This window comes from Stomoxys calcitrans, chromosome 3, assembly GCF_963082655.1.
Source record: "Stomoxys calcitrans chromosome 3, idStoCalc2.1, whole genome shotgun sequence".
NCBI lineage: Eukaryota > Metazoa > Arthropoda > Insecta > Diptera > Muscidae > Stomoxys > Stomoxys calcitrans.
The window spans coordinates 73,709,251-73,729,947 of NC_081554.1; the positions used below are offsets into that span (position 1 = coordinate 73,709,251).

The following is a 20,697-nucleotide window of genomic DNA, read 5'->3' on the forward strand; positions in this document are numbered from 1 at the left end:
AGTTGGTTCATGTCTGGTATTGTGTCTCCACCTAAGTGCCGGTATCTGTGAGACGCGAAAGCCGGGAAATGCTCCAACATCTCATCATCTTCCCCACATGCCCTACACATGCCGCACCGATTTTACATAAGTGAGCTCGTAGTCCTATGCGTCCCGTTATGATACCAATAGCTATCCTTCCTTCCTTCTTGCTTCCTTTCAGTAATAACCTCGTCTTCTCACGTCCTGGACCCTCCATAGGATTTTCGCCGTCCTACCGACCGTTTCGCAGTTCCACAATTTTGCATGCGCATTCGTCGCCCACTCCCTTAACTCGGACTACGTCGACCCGAAAGTTAAAAACAAGATTTTTTCCGAACAAGTATTACCCTTCAAATCCAAATAAGCTCCGTTTTTCCTCCTTTGCAAAATGTAATTCATGCGTATAATTAAAACTATGGTCTAGCTGCTCGAGAAGTAAAACACATAATTTTTAATATTTTTTTTTTTATTTTACATAATTTCTAAGTTATTGTTTTTTCTTGTATTGTTTGTATATATGTGTATTGAATGATGTTTGTATATGTATAATTATAAAGAAATTCATTCGTTTTTATTATAATTGTAGAAAGAAAAAAAAGAAAGACATGCAACGAAGACAAAATAAAAAAATTAAAATGCTAAGAAAACAATAACATGGAATTTTTGAAATAGTTATTGTATTTGTTATTAAACTATGTATATTTTTTTTTAAATTTCAACTAATTTCAAAACTTTCTTTAAAAGAACATTATTGCAAAAAAAAAAAAATAATAATAATAAAAGCAATTTATGTAAAATAAAAACAATTGAAAAATAAACTAAAAAATCGAAATTTGTTTGTAACAGCTAAAGCAGAGAGAATGTAATGAAAATAATTAAGTTTTGAAAAAAAGACACATTCACAAGAAAAACCTCGAACGTTAAAGTTAACAGGCGAAACACAAAAAACAAGACCCGGTCCGGTATACTAAGTATGCATTAATATATGGTTTATGTAAAATATCTAAGATAAGCGAATGTAAGTTTTTTCTATCGTTCTCGTCCACTTGTTTTCTCTCACTTCTAAAAAAAAAAAATAATACGCACAGCAGAAAATTCAAAAAGAAAATCAAATGAAACCGCTACAAAAGGGGAATAGAATGGAAAGTTCGTCAAGTAATGTCTATTTTTATGACAATTGAATTTATTGTAGATTTTAATGAAAAAAACAAAAAGAACCCTATGTGTTATATGGGCTACTGTTGTTGGTTTTGTTCTGTTGTTGTTGTAGTTTTTTTATGCTGGTGTTCGATATTTGACATTGTGTCCCTTCGAGAAGAAATGAAAAGAAATACGTTTTACCATCTTCTGGAGCGCGTCATACGTGATAAACGAGCGCGGTTTTGTGAATAACTGCGACAAGTAATGGAAGCCGCAGTCGATACGTTGTTCTTTAAACCTAGAGGCTAACTTAATAGATCTTTAATCTCCTTATGCATGTGACATAAGAAGTCCACATAGCTAGCTGAACCATCGGTGCCACGATCTTCAATCAGGAAATGCCTGAATACGCTTTCCAATTTATCATTTTGACGAACACAAGTTACCTGAAAAAGGAAAAAAAATAGTTTAAAACACTTAAATTATACTTGGATGAAACGTCGCAATTCTTAATTTCAGCTTATGGACGTATACCTTAAAAAAATCTGTCGGAAATTCCGTGCTACTCACAAAATCTCTGATATTGTATCGCCACCAAAGTCCTCTGTCCCTTAAACCCGAGTTGTCTGGCCTCCCATTTCTCCTAACTCCGCCCAGATTATATAGATTGTACCATATTCAGAGAATCCGTTTATCATATTTTTCGGCGATGAAATGACCTGATCTAATCCTCTATCCACTCTCACATTGCCTCATAGCCGAAGTGATTGTCTTATACTTACTGGCTGTGCCACCAACTTTAAGTATATTCGCGTACTTTTTCAATTAAAATTAGCAGGAGAGTAAGAACCAAAGAGCGTAAGAAAGAATAAGAGCTGGCGTTAGAGCCCAATACGGGATGACGAGTGACAAATTTTAAAGACACAACATGTTTAAATTGCTTACGATATTTCGTTTTTCCTTTATTCCAACTTTCTGTTGCAAAGAAACAAAGCAAAATACGAAAAAATGTTCGAACGAATGCCCGAATTAAAACAGAATAACCCGAAAATGTTGCAACCCACAATGTGATTCCAATTGGAATACATGGAAAATGTTGTGTCTTTAACGCGAGTTATTTTACGGTACGGGGAAGACAAAGCAGAAACCCTCTCTTGTATTAGATCTTATGTTCTTTGGTAAGAACAGCCTTTAGTCTCTTTTGCCATTTATTTGAATTAAACAGCTGATTTTCATAAAACAGCTGTTCGATGCAGCAAATTTATACTGAAAAAATTCTCTCAATTACCAAACTCTTAAAATTTTAGCTGATCTTACGGATTTTCCCGGTCTCATCCGCTGGTAAATAATGCTTGTGCATTTGTTTGCAACGCATAGAAGGAGAAGAGCTAGACCCATTGATAAGTATACCGATCGGCTTAGAATAACTTCCTGATTCGATATAGCTGTGTCCGTCTGTTTGTCCATGTATTCTTGTGATCAAGTTACAGGTCGCATTTATTGTCCGATTGTCATGAAATTTTGCACAAGTCCCTCTTTTGGCCCAAGGACGAACGCTATAGGTTTTGAATGAAATCGGTTCAGATTTAGATATAGCTCCAATATATTGGGTTGCCCAAAAAGTAATTGCGGATTTTTTAAAAGAAAGTAAATGCATTTTTAATAAACCTTAGAATGAACTTTAATGAAATATACTTTTTTAAACTTTTTTTCTAAAGCAAGCTTAAAGTAACAGCTGATAACTGACAGAAGAAAGAATGCAATTACAGAGTCACAAGCTGTGAAAAAAATTTGTCAACGCCAACTATATGAAAAATCCGCAATTATTTTTTGGGCAACCATATATCTTTTATCCGATATGGCCTTTTAAGGCTGTAGAAGTCATAATTTTGTTCCGATCTTTACAAAATTTGGCATGAGGTGCTTTATTGACGTCTCCCAATGTGTAGTTCAGATTTAGATATAGCTCCCATATATAACTTTCATCCGATATGGAATTTTATGGCTATATCAGCCACAATTTTGGTCGGATCTTTACAAAATTTTGCACGGAGTGTTTTATTAAAAGTTTTAATACGACTGCAAAATTTCATAAAAATCGGTCATTTATCCGATATGGAGTTTTAAGGCTGGTGCGATCTTTAGCAGTCTTACTAAATAGAAGCCACCATTTTAGTCCGATCTTAACAAGATGTAGTAGGAGGTGCTTTATTTGACGTCTTAATACATGTGCAAAATTTCATAAAATTTGGTTTAAATTTAGATATAGGTCCCCGATATATCTTTTATCCGAAATAGACATTTGGCCTGTAGAGACCACAATTTTCATCCGATTTTGCATAAGTCGTTTTATTTGACGTTCCAGTACGTGCGCAAAATTTCATTAAAATCGGTCCTAATTTAGATAAAGCTTAATGTGTATATTTCATCCGATATGTACTTTTACGGCAGTAAAAGCCACAAATTTGGTTACAACATGGGGCGTGAGATGCTCTATATGACGTCCCAGTATATGACATTAAAATTGGCACAGGTTTCGATATAACTCCCATATAATATTTTATCCGATATGGCCTTTTAAGGATGTGGAAATCCAAATTTGTTGTCCTATCGTAGGAAAATACAAGGTTCTATTTGATATTTCAATAGATATCCAAATTAAAGTCTGACTAGATATTGAGATAATTTCTTCATATAAAAAATTCTATGTACACCAGGTGGTGTAGGGTATTATATAGTCGGCTCCGCCCGACTTTTGCCTTTCCTTACTGTTTCATTTTCAAGTTTTTTGACTTGATGGCTTCAAGGGCCGTCTGTTGGCATGTTGTATTTGAATCGTATCGCACAACCCCGCGGTCCATTCCGGGGTCACATTGTCTATCACAGGTCGCCCGATCGTCTTATAGGTCGTCAGCAGGGTTTCCTTGTCCATTCCCCAGGTGCTGCCTGCCAAAGATTTGAGGACTCTGTTCTTCTTCTTTCTTCGTTTAATTTCATTTGTTTCATGATTGAGAGGCAGTTGTCGAGGGGTACCCTAATTGGGTACCTCTCCATTGGGATCGTTTGTTCATTAAACTGTATCCAGTATAGAGCAGTTATCTGCATATGGTATTATCTCCACGCCAGAGGGGGTGGAAGAGTTTGGAAAGGTAGAGATTAAACAGGATTGGTGTGAGGACACCCCTTTGTGGGACTCCCTGTTTAACTCTATGTCATTTCGGCTTAGTATTCCTGAACTCCGAATATGAGTGTCGGCCGCACGGAGAGTCTCAGTAAGAGGCCGGGCGGCATAGGCTCTTGCATAAATACTGAGTACCTATGATGCGCGATATGACAAGGCGAGCTATAAGCTCCTTTAAATAACCAATGGCCATCATGTTCCGCGACGATAGGTCCTTTGTACCGAAATGAGCCTGCTCACCTATAGGCGCTTGACAAAGATTGCCACCTTCACCTTTTTCTATTGCCTGTAACTTTTGTGAGATTATCGGCCGTGTAATTATTCTCTACTAGTGGTGTCGTCCTTGTCATTAAGCATCGAATTGAATCGCTGTTCATTAATGGAATGTTCACGAGAAAATTTGCATGTTCGTCTAATACCAACCAATATAATAATTGCCTTTTAGTACCCAAGGTATAGAATTTTTGAACGTCAGATTTCGATACACCGTGTCTACACATCAAAAGTTTTTCAGTAATGAAATTCTAGTTTATATTAAACTTACCCTCATGTAACGAGTGCGCTCAGTCATAATATTTTCAATAATGTTGGTTACTCTCTTTGCCAGTGGGGTGTCGCCTGTGATCGCAAAACGTTCTGCATTAACCTGTTGCGTGCACTGCACCCCAAACAAAGGTTGTATAAAAGATTGAGGCAAAGATTGACCTAACCAAACGAAAAAGTGTACACCATTCTCCAATATGTATGCACCATCGCCGGACATTTTCTCATGTGTACAACGCATTGACATTGGCAATTCACCGTCATCTGGGTCAACATTGTGAATGGGTATGAAACGTGGATACAAATAATACACCGAAGTATTCAAGTCCATGGACAAAACAAACTGTATAACATATGAGCGGTCATCAAGAGTCATATCTGAACCGCCTGAAATGGCATCGTTCTTTAGAAGACACGACACATAGAGCGGTAATAGCTTCAGACATTCCGGTAAAATCAGTTGCCCTGCCGATGAGGGTGTGGTGCAGTGTTTGCGATAGCAGGCCAAAACTTGAGCTGAACGATGAATGAGATTATCTTTGACAGCTTTCGGTGTAAGCTCCATTAGTTTAAAGCACGCCTGTTTGGCAAAGAACAACATGATGGCATCTAAATCACAACTCTTGAAGACGTCCGCAATGGTTGTAGTTGCTTTGAGGGCTAAATTTAAGACACGCAAACGCCTTTGACCACCGCATGATGTGTAAAGAAGAGCAATTTGCAGGTACACATTTTCTTCGGGTGGCAGCTTATCGTCGTGTTTAACTTCAATAGCGATTGATTTGGAACAATCTGTAGGAATATTTAAAGAAATCCATTAATCCAGAGTTAATACCATACTAATGAGCCATACTTACCAACGCTGGCTAATTCGACATCCGTTGTATTGCTCATAAAGAAATGTCCATAAAAATCTGTGGCTCTTACACCGGCCGAGCTACGAACTCTCATAACGGCATCGAATGCAATGGGCCTGGATACATTCTTAATAATATCCTCAATCAGGCGCTTGCCATCAATATCAGCCTAGTAGGTAAACAAAAACTTAGTACATTTTGTTAGCCAAATAACAATTTTACACATTACTCACCTGGAAATAGGTATATTTGTAGACTTCTCCACCAGTTAAACGCGACACTTGGCCTATAGTGGCTATATCTATGTAAGAGTTATTGAACAAGAACAAATCAACCGAACAACCGTTCTGTACACATTCTTGGCCCAGGGTGTTGTACGTTTGGCATTGGGGTATAAGAATGGTTTTTTCCTTTTCGGTGCCCAAAAGTTTACGATCATCACGATTTTTCAATTTTCCCGGGGCCTCAGCAACTGGCAATGTCGAGTTGAAAACCAGTAATTTACCCGCGCAGTTTGAAGCCTTCAAAGCTTCCAGGCCAGCCTGTATGGCTGGATAGAGTATTGTCTCTGTTTCCTTGGTGTCAACAAACATTTTGGGTATTTGTTCCATTAGGGCGTCAATAACAGCTTCCGATTCTTCAGGGTGGCAAAGGAAACCATCCAATAAAGGCATAAACATATCCTACGGCAGAAAGGCTTGTTAAAGTAAATGCGTTAGGAAAATACATTTAGACATTCTGACATACCTGTACATCACCGACCACCATCATTTGGGGCTGAGCCAAGCTGCTCTTTATATTATAAAAATGAACAGTGCTGTTATAAGTAATGAAGCCCACACGCATCTTCGATTTATCTTGTCCCTGGTCAGTGGGCAAATGCTTTAATATATTTTTGATTTGAGAACATAGTAAATGAACCAAACCAGACTTGATAGTGTTGTACGACACATCAATAACAAATATAAATGCTGGAATCTCAGGAGTGATATTATTCTGCACCATAAATGAAAAGAAAAACAAAATAAATATTGATGAAACTATTGACGTATTTTTGTCGTTATTTAAAACTTACACGACAGTAGTCCTTTGTAGCCAAAAACTCATAGGTACCCAGAACTAGTTCGGGTCGTTCATATTTATCTACTCTCTGACCGGTGTGATCCAAATGCTGGAAGTATTCCGTTGGCACTATAATAGAAGGCAAGATTTTATTTATTATGTGTGTGTGTATGTGTGTTAGATATGGCTTATTGAACGGACTTTACCTTCGGTAGTAACTTTACACATCAAACATTGGAAACGTCGGCCAGCATCAACGAATTGCATATTGGGTGACATGTAAGCCTTGCATCGATTGCAACGAATTGGTCCCAAAGTTCCAAAGTCCACTATAGGTGGTTCATATTCTCCCTCAGCAATGCGAGCATAAGGCGATACAATCAATGAAAATGGAAGTGCTGTCGTCTTGAGAACATCCGCAGTGGCGGGAACACAATAGAGAGATGACCTTATAAAAGAAATAATTACAATATTAGTTCTCTGGATTCTATATATGGAGGCCACCGTGAGGCAAAGGTTAGCATGTCCGTCTATAATGACGAACGCCTGGGTTCAAGTCTCGGCGTGAACATGAGAAAAATTTTCAGCGGTGGTTATCCCCTTACTAATGCTGGCTACGTTTGTGAGGTATCCTCTCATGTTAAAACTTATCTTCCAAGTGTTGTCGCTATGCGGCACGCCGTTCGGGTTCGGTATAACAAAGGAGGCCTCTTATAAATGAGCTTAAAACTTTAATCAGAATTGCACTAACTGATATGAGAGAAGTATCGCCTGTTACTTAATGGAATATTCATGGGAAATTTTATGGGGAGCTATACCGAGCTATAAAAATTCCATGAAAAGTGCGACAGAAACTTTATAAATACTATAAGTCGGGCGGAATTTGATGGCTATTCTAAATCCACTATCTACATTGATAGTTTTTTCGCAAATGTACTGAAAATCAGGAATACGAAATAACAGACAGACTTAAATTGAGCACCCTTTATTGGCCGAATAACTTGATGCCGGGCCATGGCGTAGTGAGAGCATATGTGAAGGCAGATTTTGCTGTAAGGGCCGGAGGACTGCCGTCGACAAACGTGGTGAATGCGAAGGAGAATCTGTTCGAGTTAAATTGCATGGGTGAAGAGCGCTTATTGAACGATGAAAATAGTCCCCGCACGGAATAACTTTGAACATAGCACAGATTTGATCTTTTAGCTTCGATCTGTATGGTGTTCATCGTCATCTTGAGAAGCTCAGCTGAGCACAGATTTGATCTTTTAGCTTCGATCTGTATGGTGTTCATCGTCATCTTGAGAAGCTCAGCTGAGAGCTAACGGGCGTGTTCACATGTTGCCTATGTTTAACGCTTCTTAGGAAGACGGGGTAACAACAATCGCGGTTGTGGAAAATCAGCGATGTCGGGTGAAATGCCTCTGCTGCTGTAGCACCGATATGGCTGCTACTACAACAACAACGAAAATCCTATGGGATATTGGAATCGCGACAAGACGAGACCAATACTAAGTGGAATTAAGAAGACCAGTGTGTTGTAACCACATTTTCATGTGAAGGTGGCGATCCTCGTCAAGCTCCTGTAGGCGAGCAAGCTCGTTTCCATCGCCGCGGGAGCAGGGTGGCCATTGGTTATTTAGAGCGCCAATAACTTGCCTTGTCATTTCCAACATCGTAGGCACTCAGTATTTGTACAAGAGCCCATGAGCCCGAGCTTCTCATGACAGCAATGAACACCACACAGATCGGACCTCAATGTTCCAGCTTGTGTGGTGCTTACAGCTTTCCCATTAGGACCGGGCATAGAGTGCAAAACGATTAGGGATTATGTGAGAAGCGCGAAGTTCCCTTTACAGATCTTTTCGAGCTTACTTCCCATTACCTAGAGCTCACAACAAGACGATTACTGGCTTAGATATATGCTCAAGTAGTATGGGCTTGTTTAAATCCGCATTTTCTTATCAATCAAAACTAACCTTATCTAAAAATGTCATGAAAATGCCAAAAAAAAAATACTCCGCCTATGATAAACAATTTCTAGTCATACTTTAAATGGACCATCTATTTCCACATACCTCAAAAATCTTGGGGATGAATTTCCTTGGTCTTGGACCACATATTTGGTTGTAACTAATGGAGGCAACAAACCCGGCTGATTTGTTACAAACGCACCACCAGCATTTCGTTGATTTTCAATCATTACTTGAATTGGATTTGGCATTTGGTCAGGATCGAGACGTCTTTGTTGCTGATATTGTTGTGGTTGTTGTTGGCCATACATACCACCAGGTTGTTGCTAAGGAAATAACAAAAAAAAATTAATTTCATAAAAAATACTTAGCGATAAAGAAACGTTTAAGCTTACATTAAAACCAGGGCGTCCAGTCATGGCCTGTTGTCCAGGATAACCACCAGGCATTGGTGGTTGACCTGGCATTGGTCCCGGTTGTTGCTGTGGTGGATAACCGGGCATAGCTTGCTGCTGGCCTGGATAACCGGGCATTGTTGGCATTCCTGGTTGTTGGCTTGGCATAGGGGGCATGCCATATTGCTGACCGGGCATTGGAGGCATACCGGGTTGTTGTTGCTGTCCAGACATAGGAGGCATACCGGGCTGTTGTTGCTGACCAGGCATAGGAGGCATACCAGGCTGTTGTTGACCAGGCATGGGAGGCATACCGGCTGGTTTTTGTTGGCCTGGCGTAGGAGGCATACCAGGTTGTTGTTGGCCAGCCATGGGTGGCATGCCTGGTAGTTGTTGCTGTCCCGGCATAGGAGGCATACCAGATTGTTGCTGCTGACCAGGCATGGGAGGCATGTTGGATTGCTGTTGCCCAGGCATGGGAGGGATGTTGGATTGCTGTTGCCCAGGCATGGGTGGCATACCAGTCTGACCTGGCATTGGTGGTTGTCCCGGTCTTGGTGGGGCTCCCGCGAAACCTGGATTTGCTTGCTGCTGACCTGCCATGGGAGACATCATAGGGGGTGTTTGCTGAAAAATTAAGTTCTGTTAGCATCAATCACTCTTGAATTAAAAAAAAAATATATAATACCTACCACAGGCTTTTGTTGTGGTGGTGGCATATGTGGCATGCCCGGTAAGCTAGCACTATTAACGCTCATTTGATTTCCAGGACCTGGTATATTCTGTGCAGGTGGTAAATTTTGACCACCCATTGTTGGCGGTGGCCCCGAAATTGAAGATTGTTGTTGAGGTCCTTGCAAGCCTGGTGTGCCAGCCGTTGGTGGTCTACTTGAATGTCCATTTGGAAAAGTTGCAAAATTATTGTTATTTGTTACTGATGGTGGAGCCATGGACGTTGGAGGAGCACCAGATGTTGGTGGTGGTGGGCCATTTGTTAAGGTCTGTTGAGGGGGTTGAGCACCACCGGACATTGGAGGTGGCATATTAGCATTGTTAAACGATGGTGGGCCAGGTTGTTTCATTGGGTTCATTGTCATGCTAGCCATCGATTGTGTTAACTGAAATCAAAAATCAGAACGAATTAGTACAGATTTATAGTAGGAGCAGTGTTTATGTAACTTAATACTAAATATAAGAAAAAATAGCTGTGTTGATTTCTGAGAAGAGCCTCATCCGCGGCAATACCTTCATTAATGCAAGTAATTTTGAAGAAAACTATTTAACAAAAACTATTTTTTTCTCTCATTATTAACATTTTTCCCTAGATTAATGGATAGCGAGATTGCTATCCATCGGAGATCCTTGTAATTAACGACGTGGTGGAATGGCTTAGATATAATTTCATAACGACGATTGGCAATAATACCTACCCAGACAGCCATTAAATCCCCGGATAACGTATTTCTGAACGCAAAAACCGCTCTCGACTGTACCAGATCTTTCAACAAAATGGCTGAATAGTTCAATATTCACCTGTTCTGCGTGCTGGGCCACAGAGAGACTTGGAACTACCTTACATATTCTAGGGGAACTGGAATCTACGGGCATACCTCTAGCGACATGTAAGCTAAATTTTCAGGACCAGGCCCGCTTTGCTGTTACTGGCTAGAACAGACGTCTCAGTCGTTATATCCGTCATGAAAAGTCGCTGATTGGATCTGAGGTCGAGGAAGAAGAGACTACAGAATATCTGCTTTCAAGGCGCTCTATGATGGGCCCAATGACTAGTTTCGGAGGCAAAAAGTCCGGAGGCATCAATCAAGAGCTATATTAAGTAATTGAACGATTTTAATCATACTTGGCTTGGATGTTGTTGGTCATTGGAGAAGTCAGGGTTCAACATTTTTGGCAATTCGGATACTAATTGCACCCGGTAGAATCTCAAGAAATCAATTTAGACTAGGTCAATTCAGCGCCCACCCCTAAAAGTAGGAGTGGCATAGACCATATTGACTTCATATTTTGCCAGAGTCGTCTTGATGACCCCACAGTCACTGGTGTAAAATATTTGGAGTCCTAGCGGGTCCCTGTAATTTGTTACCATAGTGCGCTCGTAGAAAATATCCTTGGTCTGTTTGTCCTTGTCTTCGGTCAGGGCATGGGCGCAAAAAAGCTGAAGTTGAAGATTTTGGTCTTTCGGCGGAGTAAAACTGGAGACAAGGTGTTACAGTCTCCGACTAACCACAAATCCACAGCCAATTTGATGCTTTGTTTCATGGCAGATATAAGGCGTCAGCTTTCGTTGTTGTTCTTCAGACTTTCCCAAGCCATAGCACTTCCCGTACGGCGATATTGTCTGCTCTATAAAGAGTTCGGACATTCTAGGTGCAGATATGCAAGACATGGTCCTTAAAACGATTGAGGGTGTCCTCAACTTAGCGGGGATCCATTTTCAATCGTCTTGATTTTTTAAAGCGCAGAGAATAATGGTTGAAATCGGACCAAAAAGGCTCTTTCCACATCCCATGCCAAATTATGTAAGTATGAGGTGAATAACTTTGTAGGCCTACCAATACGCCCCTGACAACCTACTTAGTTATATTATAACCATTTGAGAATGTCTTAACCCGTTAAAAATGACTCACTTGTCTAGACTTCATTCCCACCCTTTTTATACTCGAAGTTTTCATCGGCAACTGTGAAAGTTTTCAGAGAGGGTTTAAATATCTTGGACATCTTGGATAATTTAGCACTGAGTATGACATTAGTAGCTCCGTCCATGTAAATTATGGCGGATTTGAGACCATATATGCGACGAATTGCTCTCTTGCACATTACAAAGGTTATGCGACATCAATAAGATAGTGAGTCGAGGATAAGCAATTGAGGAAATTCCCCTTGCAGGTAGTTATGCATTTGAATAAAATTCCTACAATCCCTTTAGTAGAAATGCCTACCCAATGCAGGAATGCTTTAAAACCACAAATAAGGAAAGCAAATATGCACGTTGTGCACAATTTTAGACTTGAATGACAATGAATGAATTATAAGGCCAAGAATTTTAATTGAAATTTATAGTTGTTGTCCATATGTGGCTTTGAGATAACTGTAGGAAAATGGTAACTATCTTAAATGCACACATGTTTTGCATATTGGGCCTTCAAGATGTTTTATCAAATTGGCTGTAAAATAATATACGAGGGCGGTCGCAGATGCCATCAAAGTGGAGGCCTGAAACGGTAATTGTACCATTGTCCGCATATGATACGTTTTGGATGCAAAGTTGACCAGAGGGTAGAGGTTGAACAGTGCCGGACTTGGAGAGAGTTCCTTGTTTCATTCTATGGGGCTTCGACTTATTCACCCCTATTCCGGTTGTCGAAGGCGTAGTCGAGTTTTAACACTTTTACAAAACGGTATTAGGGTTGTCGAAGACAAATAATCTATAACGTTTTTGGTATTATGTTGAATTCGACATTCATTACACCTGGTTTTAAAGAGAGCATATTGCCTACTTCAAGCACTGGCGCCGATGGCCTAATTTCTTTGAAATTAACATAAAAGACGTATTTATTTGAATTTTACAAAAAGTAAATGGTAATGAAATTCCGTACACAGAAGCCAGTTATAAATTGCAATGGACTTGAGCTTTATAATCCTGTAAAGTTCGTTCGGAAGATCGGTCTTTATGGGAACTATATCCAACTGTGATCCGATCTGAACCGTATTTAGCGTCTTAATTTCAGCAATTACGGATAAAAAATGTTTTGTTTTATTGCTGAACATTTGGAGATTGGGAGGGACTATATCAATGTATAATTCTAACATAGGTATAGAGCCCAACTTTGAACTTAAACTGCCAATGGGTAAAAAATAATCTAAATCAACTTTCTACTCGATAGCTTCATATTTAAGAATTTTAAAGTGATTACAATCTACAAACTAACGGTCATCGCTACATCGTCTTTGATTTTTAAGAAGATCAAGAATATTTATACTAAATAGGGCCGACATCGTAGGTATATTTTGACTGTTTACTAATTTAATGATCACATTCCCAAAGGTTAGCATGTTCGCCTATGTATCTGAACACGCCTGGGTTTGAATCCTGGCGAGACCATCAGAAAAAATTTCCAGCGGTGGTATTTCCCTTCTAATGCTGGCAACATTAATGAGCTACTATGCCATGCAAAACTTCTCTCCAAAGAGGCGTCGTACTGCGGCACGCCGTTCGGATTTGGCTATAAAAAGGAGGCCCCTTATCATTGAGCTTAAAACTTAAATCTGCCTGCACTCATTGATATGTGAGAAGTTTGTCCCTGTTCCTTAGTGGAATGTTCGTGGGCAAAATTTACATTTGCAATTCTGGCCACATTTGTAAGATACCCTAATGCTGGCTACATTTGTAAGATTTCCTGCCATGTTAAAACTTCTCTACCAAGTGGTGTCGTTATGCGGCACGCCGTTCGCACTCGCCTTAAAAGGAGGCCCCTTATCATTGAGCTTAAACTTTAATCGGACTTCACTCACATTGATATGAGAGAAGTATACCCTGTTCCTTAATGTTGTTGTTGTTGTAGCCATGGGAACAAGTTGACCATTGGTTATTTAAAGGCGCCAATATCTCGCCTTGTCATATAGAGCATCATAGGGACTCAGTATTTGTGCAAAAGCCGGTGCTGCCCAACCTCTAACTGAGACTCTCCGCTCGATACCGCTGATTGTTCGCAACTGCCGTTGCAGCTACTCCGGAGCATTCCACTATACGCAACCTGTGGACGCACCCCGTAGCTCGCAGCTAAGCTTCTCGTGACAGCAATAAACAACACACAGATCGGACCTCTATGTTCCAGCCTGCGTTGTGCTCATAGCTATCCCGTGCCGGGACCTGTTCCTTAATGGAATGCTCATAAGAAATTTAGTAGTTGGTTACTATCTTAAGATGGTCCACTGGCTCTTCAGGAGCATGTTTAGACCAATACTTACTTACGCCTCAGTAGTTTGGTGGACTGCTATGGAGGAAAAGTGCAACATAAGGAACATACAACAGGTTCAGAGAACATGTTGTCTTGGCATAGGTGGAGCAATGAAGACCACACCAACTAGGGCACTAGAGACTATTCTAGATATCCGAATCATTGACATACAGATTAAGTGTGAGGCAGCCACTGCGGCTATGAGACTTAAGGCGATGGGAGAATGGGAGCAGCTCATACCATCGCGGTATAATCGAGACGACGATAGGAAACCTGGAACGAAGGGAAGAAGTTTCCGATCGGATATCTGAGATGAATCTTGAGGTCGAGTGCGAGGCACTGCTGCCAGCGGCACGGTCTTGGATTGACGGAACCCTAGTATTGCCAACTGGAAGACCATGTTACACGGATGGATCAAAGCTAGAGGACAGAGTGGGCCTGAGGGTCTACATTGAGACTGATATCTGTTAGACTGCCTGACCATAATACGTTCCTGCAGGCGAAGCTGGTGTTGTGCTAACGCGAGGACATCGTGTGTGAACATCTTTACGGACAGTAAAATTGCCATAAGGGAAATAACAACCAGGACGGTAAGGTCACCAACAGTCTTGCAGTGTAAGAAGGAGATAATCCGAAACCTCTTGGATCGACGCACACCAAGATAACGGCGTGGGCGACGAATGCGTATTTAAAACTCTAGAACAGCGAAACGGTCGATAGGACGGCGAAAATCCTGGTCGTGAGAAGACGAGGCTTCTACTGAAAGTAAGTAAGAAAGAGGTCAGTATAGCTATTGGTATCATAACGGGACACATAGGACTATGAGCTCAATTATGTTAAATCACAGCTAGCATTGTCATATTAATTATCCAATGGCCAATCTGTTTCCGCGGCGTTCGGTCTTTTGGACTTTTGCTCACTTACAGCAGTTTGATGAGGATCGCAACCTCCACAAGTAAATGTGGCTACAACAACAACAACAACAACATCATAAACGTAAAAGTTTTCGACAGGCCATCTCTGAGTAGAATTTTAGTTGATAGGATTGCCAGTGCAATGTCGCTCTCTGTAAAATAAAATCTATGTACTAAAATCGAAAAAATGGGACTATTTAAAAACCTACCACCTAAGCCTTTACTAACCTCACATATGTTGCCAACTTTTGTGTGTATTTAAACCATGTAAAGCTTCTCAGTGGGCTTTTAAAACAAACCGCTTGGACATAGTTACAAGGACAAATTTGTAGCAACTTTATCGGTTTATTTTTTCCCCCTTTCTTCCCTGCTAAATCATTTCTTGTAAAAGGCGTAGCTTTGTTTCTAAAACCGAGAACAGTTTAGCAACAAAATACGAAACAAAGCACAAAAGACTTTATTTATCTACAAGATTGACCTCAATACGATGGCAGCCGGTTGTATGCACCGTATTGACCCGATGGAGTTCTTCATCGGCAAGAGCTGCCGCCTCAGTGTACAACACACTGCTACAACAACAACAGGATTGACCTACATTTATTTTCTTTTCTTATCATACCGCTCTCGTACTCTCGAAGTTGTCCGCATTGTGTAAATGCATGCTTGATAGGAATCTAAGCTTGTCATCTGCAGAAAGATGTCATTAAAAACAAATATTTTTTCTTTCTCTCTGCTTCTCTTTGCCTAGCGATGGAGAAACGGAAGTGAGTACTCTAATTTCGAAAATCAACAACAAAATCAATTATGATAAGTCAACAAGAGTTAAAGACAAAGATCACTGAAAGTTATAAGGGGGTTTCAAACCTGCTGCTGGTAGTTTCCATTGACGAAATTGGCTTGTTGTGGAGGAGCTGCTTGCTGTGCTGTTGGTGGTGGTGGCATCTGACCGGGCATAGAAGTGGGAGGATGTTCCTGCATGGCAGCAGGTTGTTGAGCGGGCCAGCCGGGTGGAACATATTGCTGCTGCTGTTGTGCAGATCCAACAGGAGGAGGCATCATTTGCGAAGGTGGTGCTTGCATCGTTGGCGGTGGACAATATGCATTGGGATTCATCATAGTTCCTCTGTTCTCTGCTATTCTCTTATTTTCTAATTTTAATAGAACATATACGTTTACACGTTTTCTTTTTCACTATTTACTCCTATCACCGTCGGGAAATTTATAATTTTCAAATTGGACAACCAATGTTCACCAATGAGAAAGTGGAAAAATTGGATTTGCACTTTTACCCGTCACCGTTTATCGGTCTGTATTCCTCGTATTAACACGTAAACACTATAGATATATGATCACACTCCAATTTTATCGCGTTAAATACTTTCTATATTTTGAGGGCCACAGACGTTCTCTTTTTACAATTTCTTATGGATTTTATAACGAAAATTTGAAGGAAATATCACAATTCCTTTTTCATGTATTCTAAAACAAATTTTCAGCACTTCCACGTCAGAGCAGCCCAAGTTTTAAGTTTTGCATTCATCTTCTTTCTTCTTCTTCTTCCATTTCTTGTCATCTCTTGTGGACAAGATTTGACAGTTTGCCACGTACGTACATCATTGCCAGATGAAAATAAAATTTTAGATTTCAATTTATGGATGCTTTACATCAGAGAATGGGCTTTACAACTTTGTATATTTCGCGTATTGTTCGCTCGTTGCATTGCACGTTAAAGCCTAGTACATAGATAATTGCACAAATACTGTCAAAACATACGATAAAAAATGTAGACGTGGTACTGAGTACTCTGAAAAAATTAGCAATTACGTTACGCTGCATCATTATAAATTTCGCTGTATAGCATAGTGCAGACTTCATTCAGTGAAAATTCCTACTAAATTATGACTGGTACTACGTTCGTTTTTCACAGCTGAAAACACATACTTTTCACGATTATTGAAATATTACAAAAATCTTAATTATAACATAATATGTTTATTTATATTATCTCATAAATTATAGGGGGATTGTCCTACTGAATAAAATCATCAAGTTTTTTGATTCAAAACCTTTTATCTAACAAAAAATAATCATGAACAAATTTGGCGAAAATAGAACATAGTATCACCCTTTATTGGGAAATCCGACGGACTCTATTTTTTGCCAGAATACAGAAACAAGTCAAACAACAATACACAAGATATGATGTGTCTTATTTGCCAGTCTAGCGGATTCGCTAGCTTAAGCTGAGTATTCCGTTCAGATTTTTGAGCGGAATGCTGTCAAACTTCATATAAAAAAACATCGGCGGAACGTTGGCTTAAAATAAGCGGAAAAGTAGTACTCTGCTTATAGTGAGGAAAATGTCAGAAAAAAGTTGAAGTGGCAACACTTGAACCCATTTCCGACATAATTTTTGTATGTTTTATTGGTTTCGATGGTTTGTTTTCCTCTATTTATCGGCTAGAAAATAAATTAAATAGAGGAAGCAATAAGCGCAGATAATAAAACGTGTTTTGGTGTGGAAACAAATTGCTTTCAAATTCCCCTCGCGGTACAATTAACAATTTCCACAACTATTCCGAAAGTAGAATAGAATACCAAGCTTTATGGATAAATACAACGCTCTTCCCGCTAAATGCTTTATACTTTTACGTTGGCAGCACTGACACCACATCTGAAATTATTAAATATCAAAAAAAAAAAAACAAATAAAAAAAGTCATTTACATTTTAAATAAATGTTTCTCGGAGTTCATACATAAATGTGATTTTATTATAATCCTTAGCAATCTTGCAACTTCAGAACGTTTAAACAGTGAATAAATATGTTGCGTTCTTCCTCTTTTAGTTTTGTCATTCAAATTGAATGATGACACTGTATCTTTCAATATAGGTGCCATCACACTACATGTTCTTGTCTTATGACATCAAATTTGACTATTGTTAAAGTTGCACACATAGTCAGGAATCCTGACACATAGTGTGATACGAATAAAAATAACACATGAAAATCACTTTTTAAAATAGCACTGTTATTAGTTCAATTTGAGTGCTCTATACCTTCTGACAAAAACATAAAGAAATCTGTTGTTTTTGTTGTAAGTTGAATGAAAGCAAGCCCAAATTATATTGTTATCATAACTTTCACAATTTGTAGCCATAAAAAATGAGCTGTTGCTCACGTTTTTAGGTTATGTCATACAAATAACCTACTAGAGTGATAAACATAAACAAATACCAATGATACATAAAATGTGTCATGTCATAAGACAAGAACATGTAGTGCGATAGAGCCTAAACCCCGTTTACGCTAATCATTAAATCCGGATTTAAGACTCTCGTCAGCTGATTATATAAGGGGAAAACAGATGATCCATGACGAAACAATTAAAGGTGGTCTCATAAGTACAACAACCATAAATCATATGGTGCAATCCGCCATCGTGTCATCAAGCTGATCGACGTTTTGCCAACACACACAAAGAAACTTGTGTGCTTGTGTGTATACGTGTGTGTAAATGACCTGAGAATATGCGAGAAAGAAGATAACAACAAAGAGAATGCAAACAAAATCTGACATCTTATCTGGCCGGCTGTATACAGCTGTTCGCATGGACCACCTTTTTAAATCCGCCTTGCAGATGATCGAACCATTAAATCCGGGTTTAAAGAGCAGTGTAAACGGGGTTTTAAACGGCGATTGCATAGTGCAATTAGGAGGTAGTGTCACAACAACAAAAATCTACCCCCAACGAAACTACTTTGATTGGCAAATTTCGTAAATACAAATGTCAAAGTGGTTCAGAAATAAACGATGTTTTGAATATTATCTTCTTCAAATGTATTTAAATTTGTATTTTCATCATTATAACACTGTTTTGTTGCTTATGTGTAGAATATCGGATCAAATAAAACATAGTTTTAAGATCTTAGAAAAAATCACATCTGTGTTAGCAAGTATTTTACATTGATATATATGGCAAAATCAACAATTGTACTCAGCTGTTCGCATGACCTCACCTTATAAGTACATACTGCTGCGCTTGTACGCGGCGATAAGTTTAGCCGCTTAGCTAAATGGGGATAGTATTTTTTTCATACAAACTAAGCGAGAAAATCCTCTGGAAAACTATCGCTGAAAATTTTTTCTGAAGTTTCCGCCAGGACTCGGAATCCACATTGATAAAAAAATGACGGTACTTTGCCAATACTTACTTACTTACTTAATTGGCTGTGACAGAACATTTGTTCCACTAGCTGAACGTAGAATAGCGTTCCATGCGCCTCGATCTTCTGCGCTCATTCTAAAATCTCTGACACTAAGTTTCGAGGTGTCTCCCACCACTTGATCTTTCAATCTGGCTTTTGGTCTTCCCGGTTTGCGTGTACCACAGTGTTTGCCTTCAAAAAGACTTCTTTGCTGGAGCTTCTTCATTCATTCTGATTACATGACCTAGCCAACGCGGCCGTTGTATTTTGATGCGTGTAACTATACGTCGCCTATATTCTCCATTAACACAAACTGGTCAATATATTGGGTTGCCCAAAAAGTAATTACGGATTTTTCATATAGTCGGCGTTGACAAATTTTTTCACAGCTTGTGACTCTGCAATTGCATTCTTTCTTCTGTCAGTTATCAGCTGTTACTTTTAGCTTGCTTTAGAAAAAAAGTGCAAAAAAAGTATATTTGATTAAAGTTCATTCTAAGTTTTATTAAAAATGCATTTACTTTCTTTTAAAAAATCCGCAATTACTTTTTGGGCAACCCAATATTTTACGAATAATCTTTCTCTCAAATACTCCAAGTATTGCCTCATCTGCTTTCACAAGTACCCATGCCTCAGAATCATATAACAACACGGGTAGTATCAGTGTCTTGTATAATGTAATCTTCGTCTGTCGAGAGGTTGACTTGCTACCGACTATTTCAAGCTGTGGTTCCCAACTTTCTCCATTTTCTTTATCTGCTCGGTTGTACACAGCATTTTGGGAGTTGAAACAATCCATTTCGTCTTATCTCCATTTACTGCCAGACCCATTTTCACTGACTCTCTTTTGTATCTTTCAAAGGCTGCAGTTATTACTTCCGGTGACCGACCTATGATGTCGATGTTGTCGACATAGGCGAGTAGCATCTGTTCTCTTGTGATTAGTGTGCCATATCTATTCACATCTGCATCTCGTATAATCTGCTCCAGCAGGATATTAAAGAGATCACACGATAGGCTGTCTCCTTGACTGAAACCTCGTTTGGTATTAAATGGTTCGGAGAGATTCTTTCCTATTCTTACTGAGGAACGCGTATCAGCAAGTGTCATCCTGCAGAGTCTTATTAATTTAGCAGCATAACAAACTCAGACATGGCTTGAAATACCTTTGAAAATATAGGGGTATAGAAAGTGGCTTTGTAGTCAACTAAGATATGGTAGGTGTTGATTTGTCCTTCTCGGGTCTTTTCCAGGATTTGGCGCAGTGTGAATATCTGGTCCAGGGTGGATTTACCAGGTCTAAAACCGCATTGATAAGGCCCAATTACCTCATTGACTTTAGGTTTCAATCTTTCACATAGTACGCTCGAAAGTATCTTGTATGCGATGGGGAGGAGACTTATTCCTCTGTAGTTGGCACATTCCGTCTT

At 39.4% G+C, this 20,697-nt stretch overlaps 2 protein-coding genes across 3 annotated transcripts in view; both read right to left on the reverse strand.

Moving 5' to 3' along the window:
* The window catches only part of LOC106091981 (protein starmaker), a 368,113-nt gene that overhangs the window by 295,086 nt on the left and 52,330 nt on the right, over positions 1-20,697 (reverse strand). The gene's annotated exons all lie outside the window — the stretch shown is intronic.
* LOC106080819 (protein transport protein Sec24C) lies at positions 1,178-16,615 on the reverse strand. Of its 2 annotated transcripts, XM_059365944.1 has the most exons (12): positions 15,924-16,615; positions 9,862-10,287; positions 9,676-9,796; positions 9,170-9,642; positions 8,880-9,100; positions 7,011-7,252; positions 6,818-6,933; positions 6,490-6,738; positions 5,976-6,425; positions 5,743-5,911; positions 4,887-5,677; positions 1,178-1,607 (listed from the first exon to the last, which is right to left on the reverse strand). In XM_059365944.1, the coding sequence occupies exons 1-12, from the start codon at positions 16,173-16,175 to the stop codon at positions 1,467-1,469; spliced, it is 3,651 nt and encodes a 1,216-aa protein (XP_059221927.1). In that variant the 5' UTR covers positions 16,176-16,615; the 3' UTR covers positions 1,178-1,466. The 2 variants fall into 2 exon arrangements, with proteins under 2 accessions (XP_059221927.1, XP_013097847.2); XM_013242393.2 differs by having other exon boundaries at positions 9,170-9,796.

Excerpts from the sequence above, each read along its gene's own strand:
- LOC106080819 (XM_013242393.2), bottom strand. The coding sequence starts at position 16,175 with ATGATGAATCCCAATGCATATTGTCCACCGCCAACGATGCAAGCACCA. Across the intron at positions 10,288-15,923 it reads ATGGAAACTACCAGCAGCAG|TTAACACAATCGATGGCTAG; the intron begins GTTTGAAACCCC and ends TTTTGATTTCAG. Across the intron at positions 9,101-9,169 it reads CTGGACGCCCTGGTTTTAAT|CAACAACCTGGTGGTATGTA; the intron begins GTAAGCTTAAAC and ends TTATTTCCTTAG.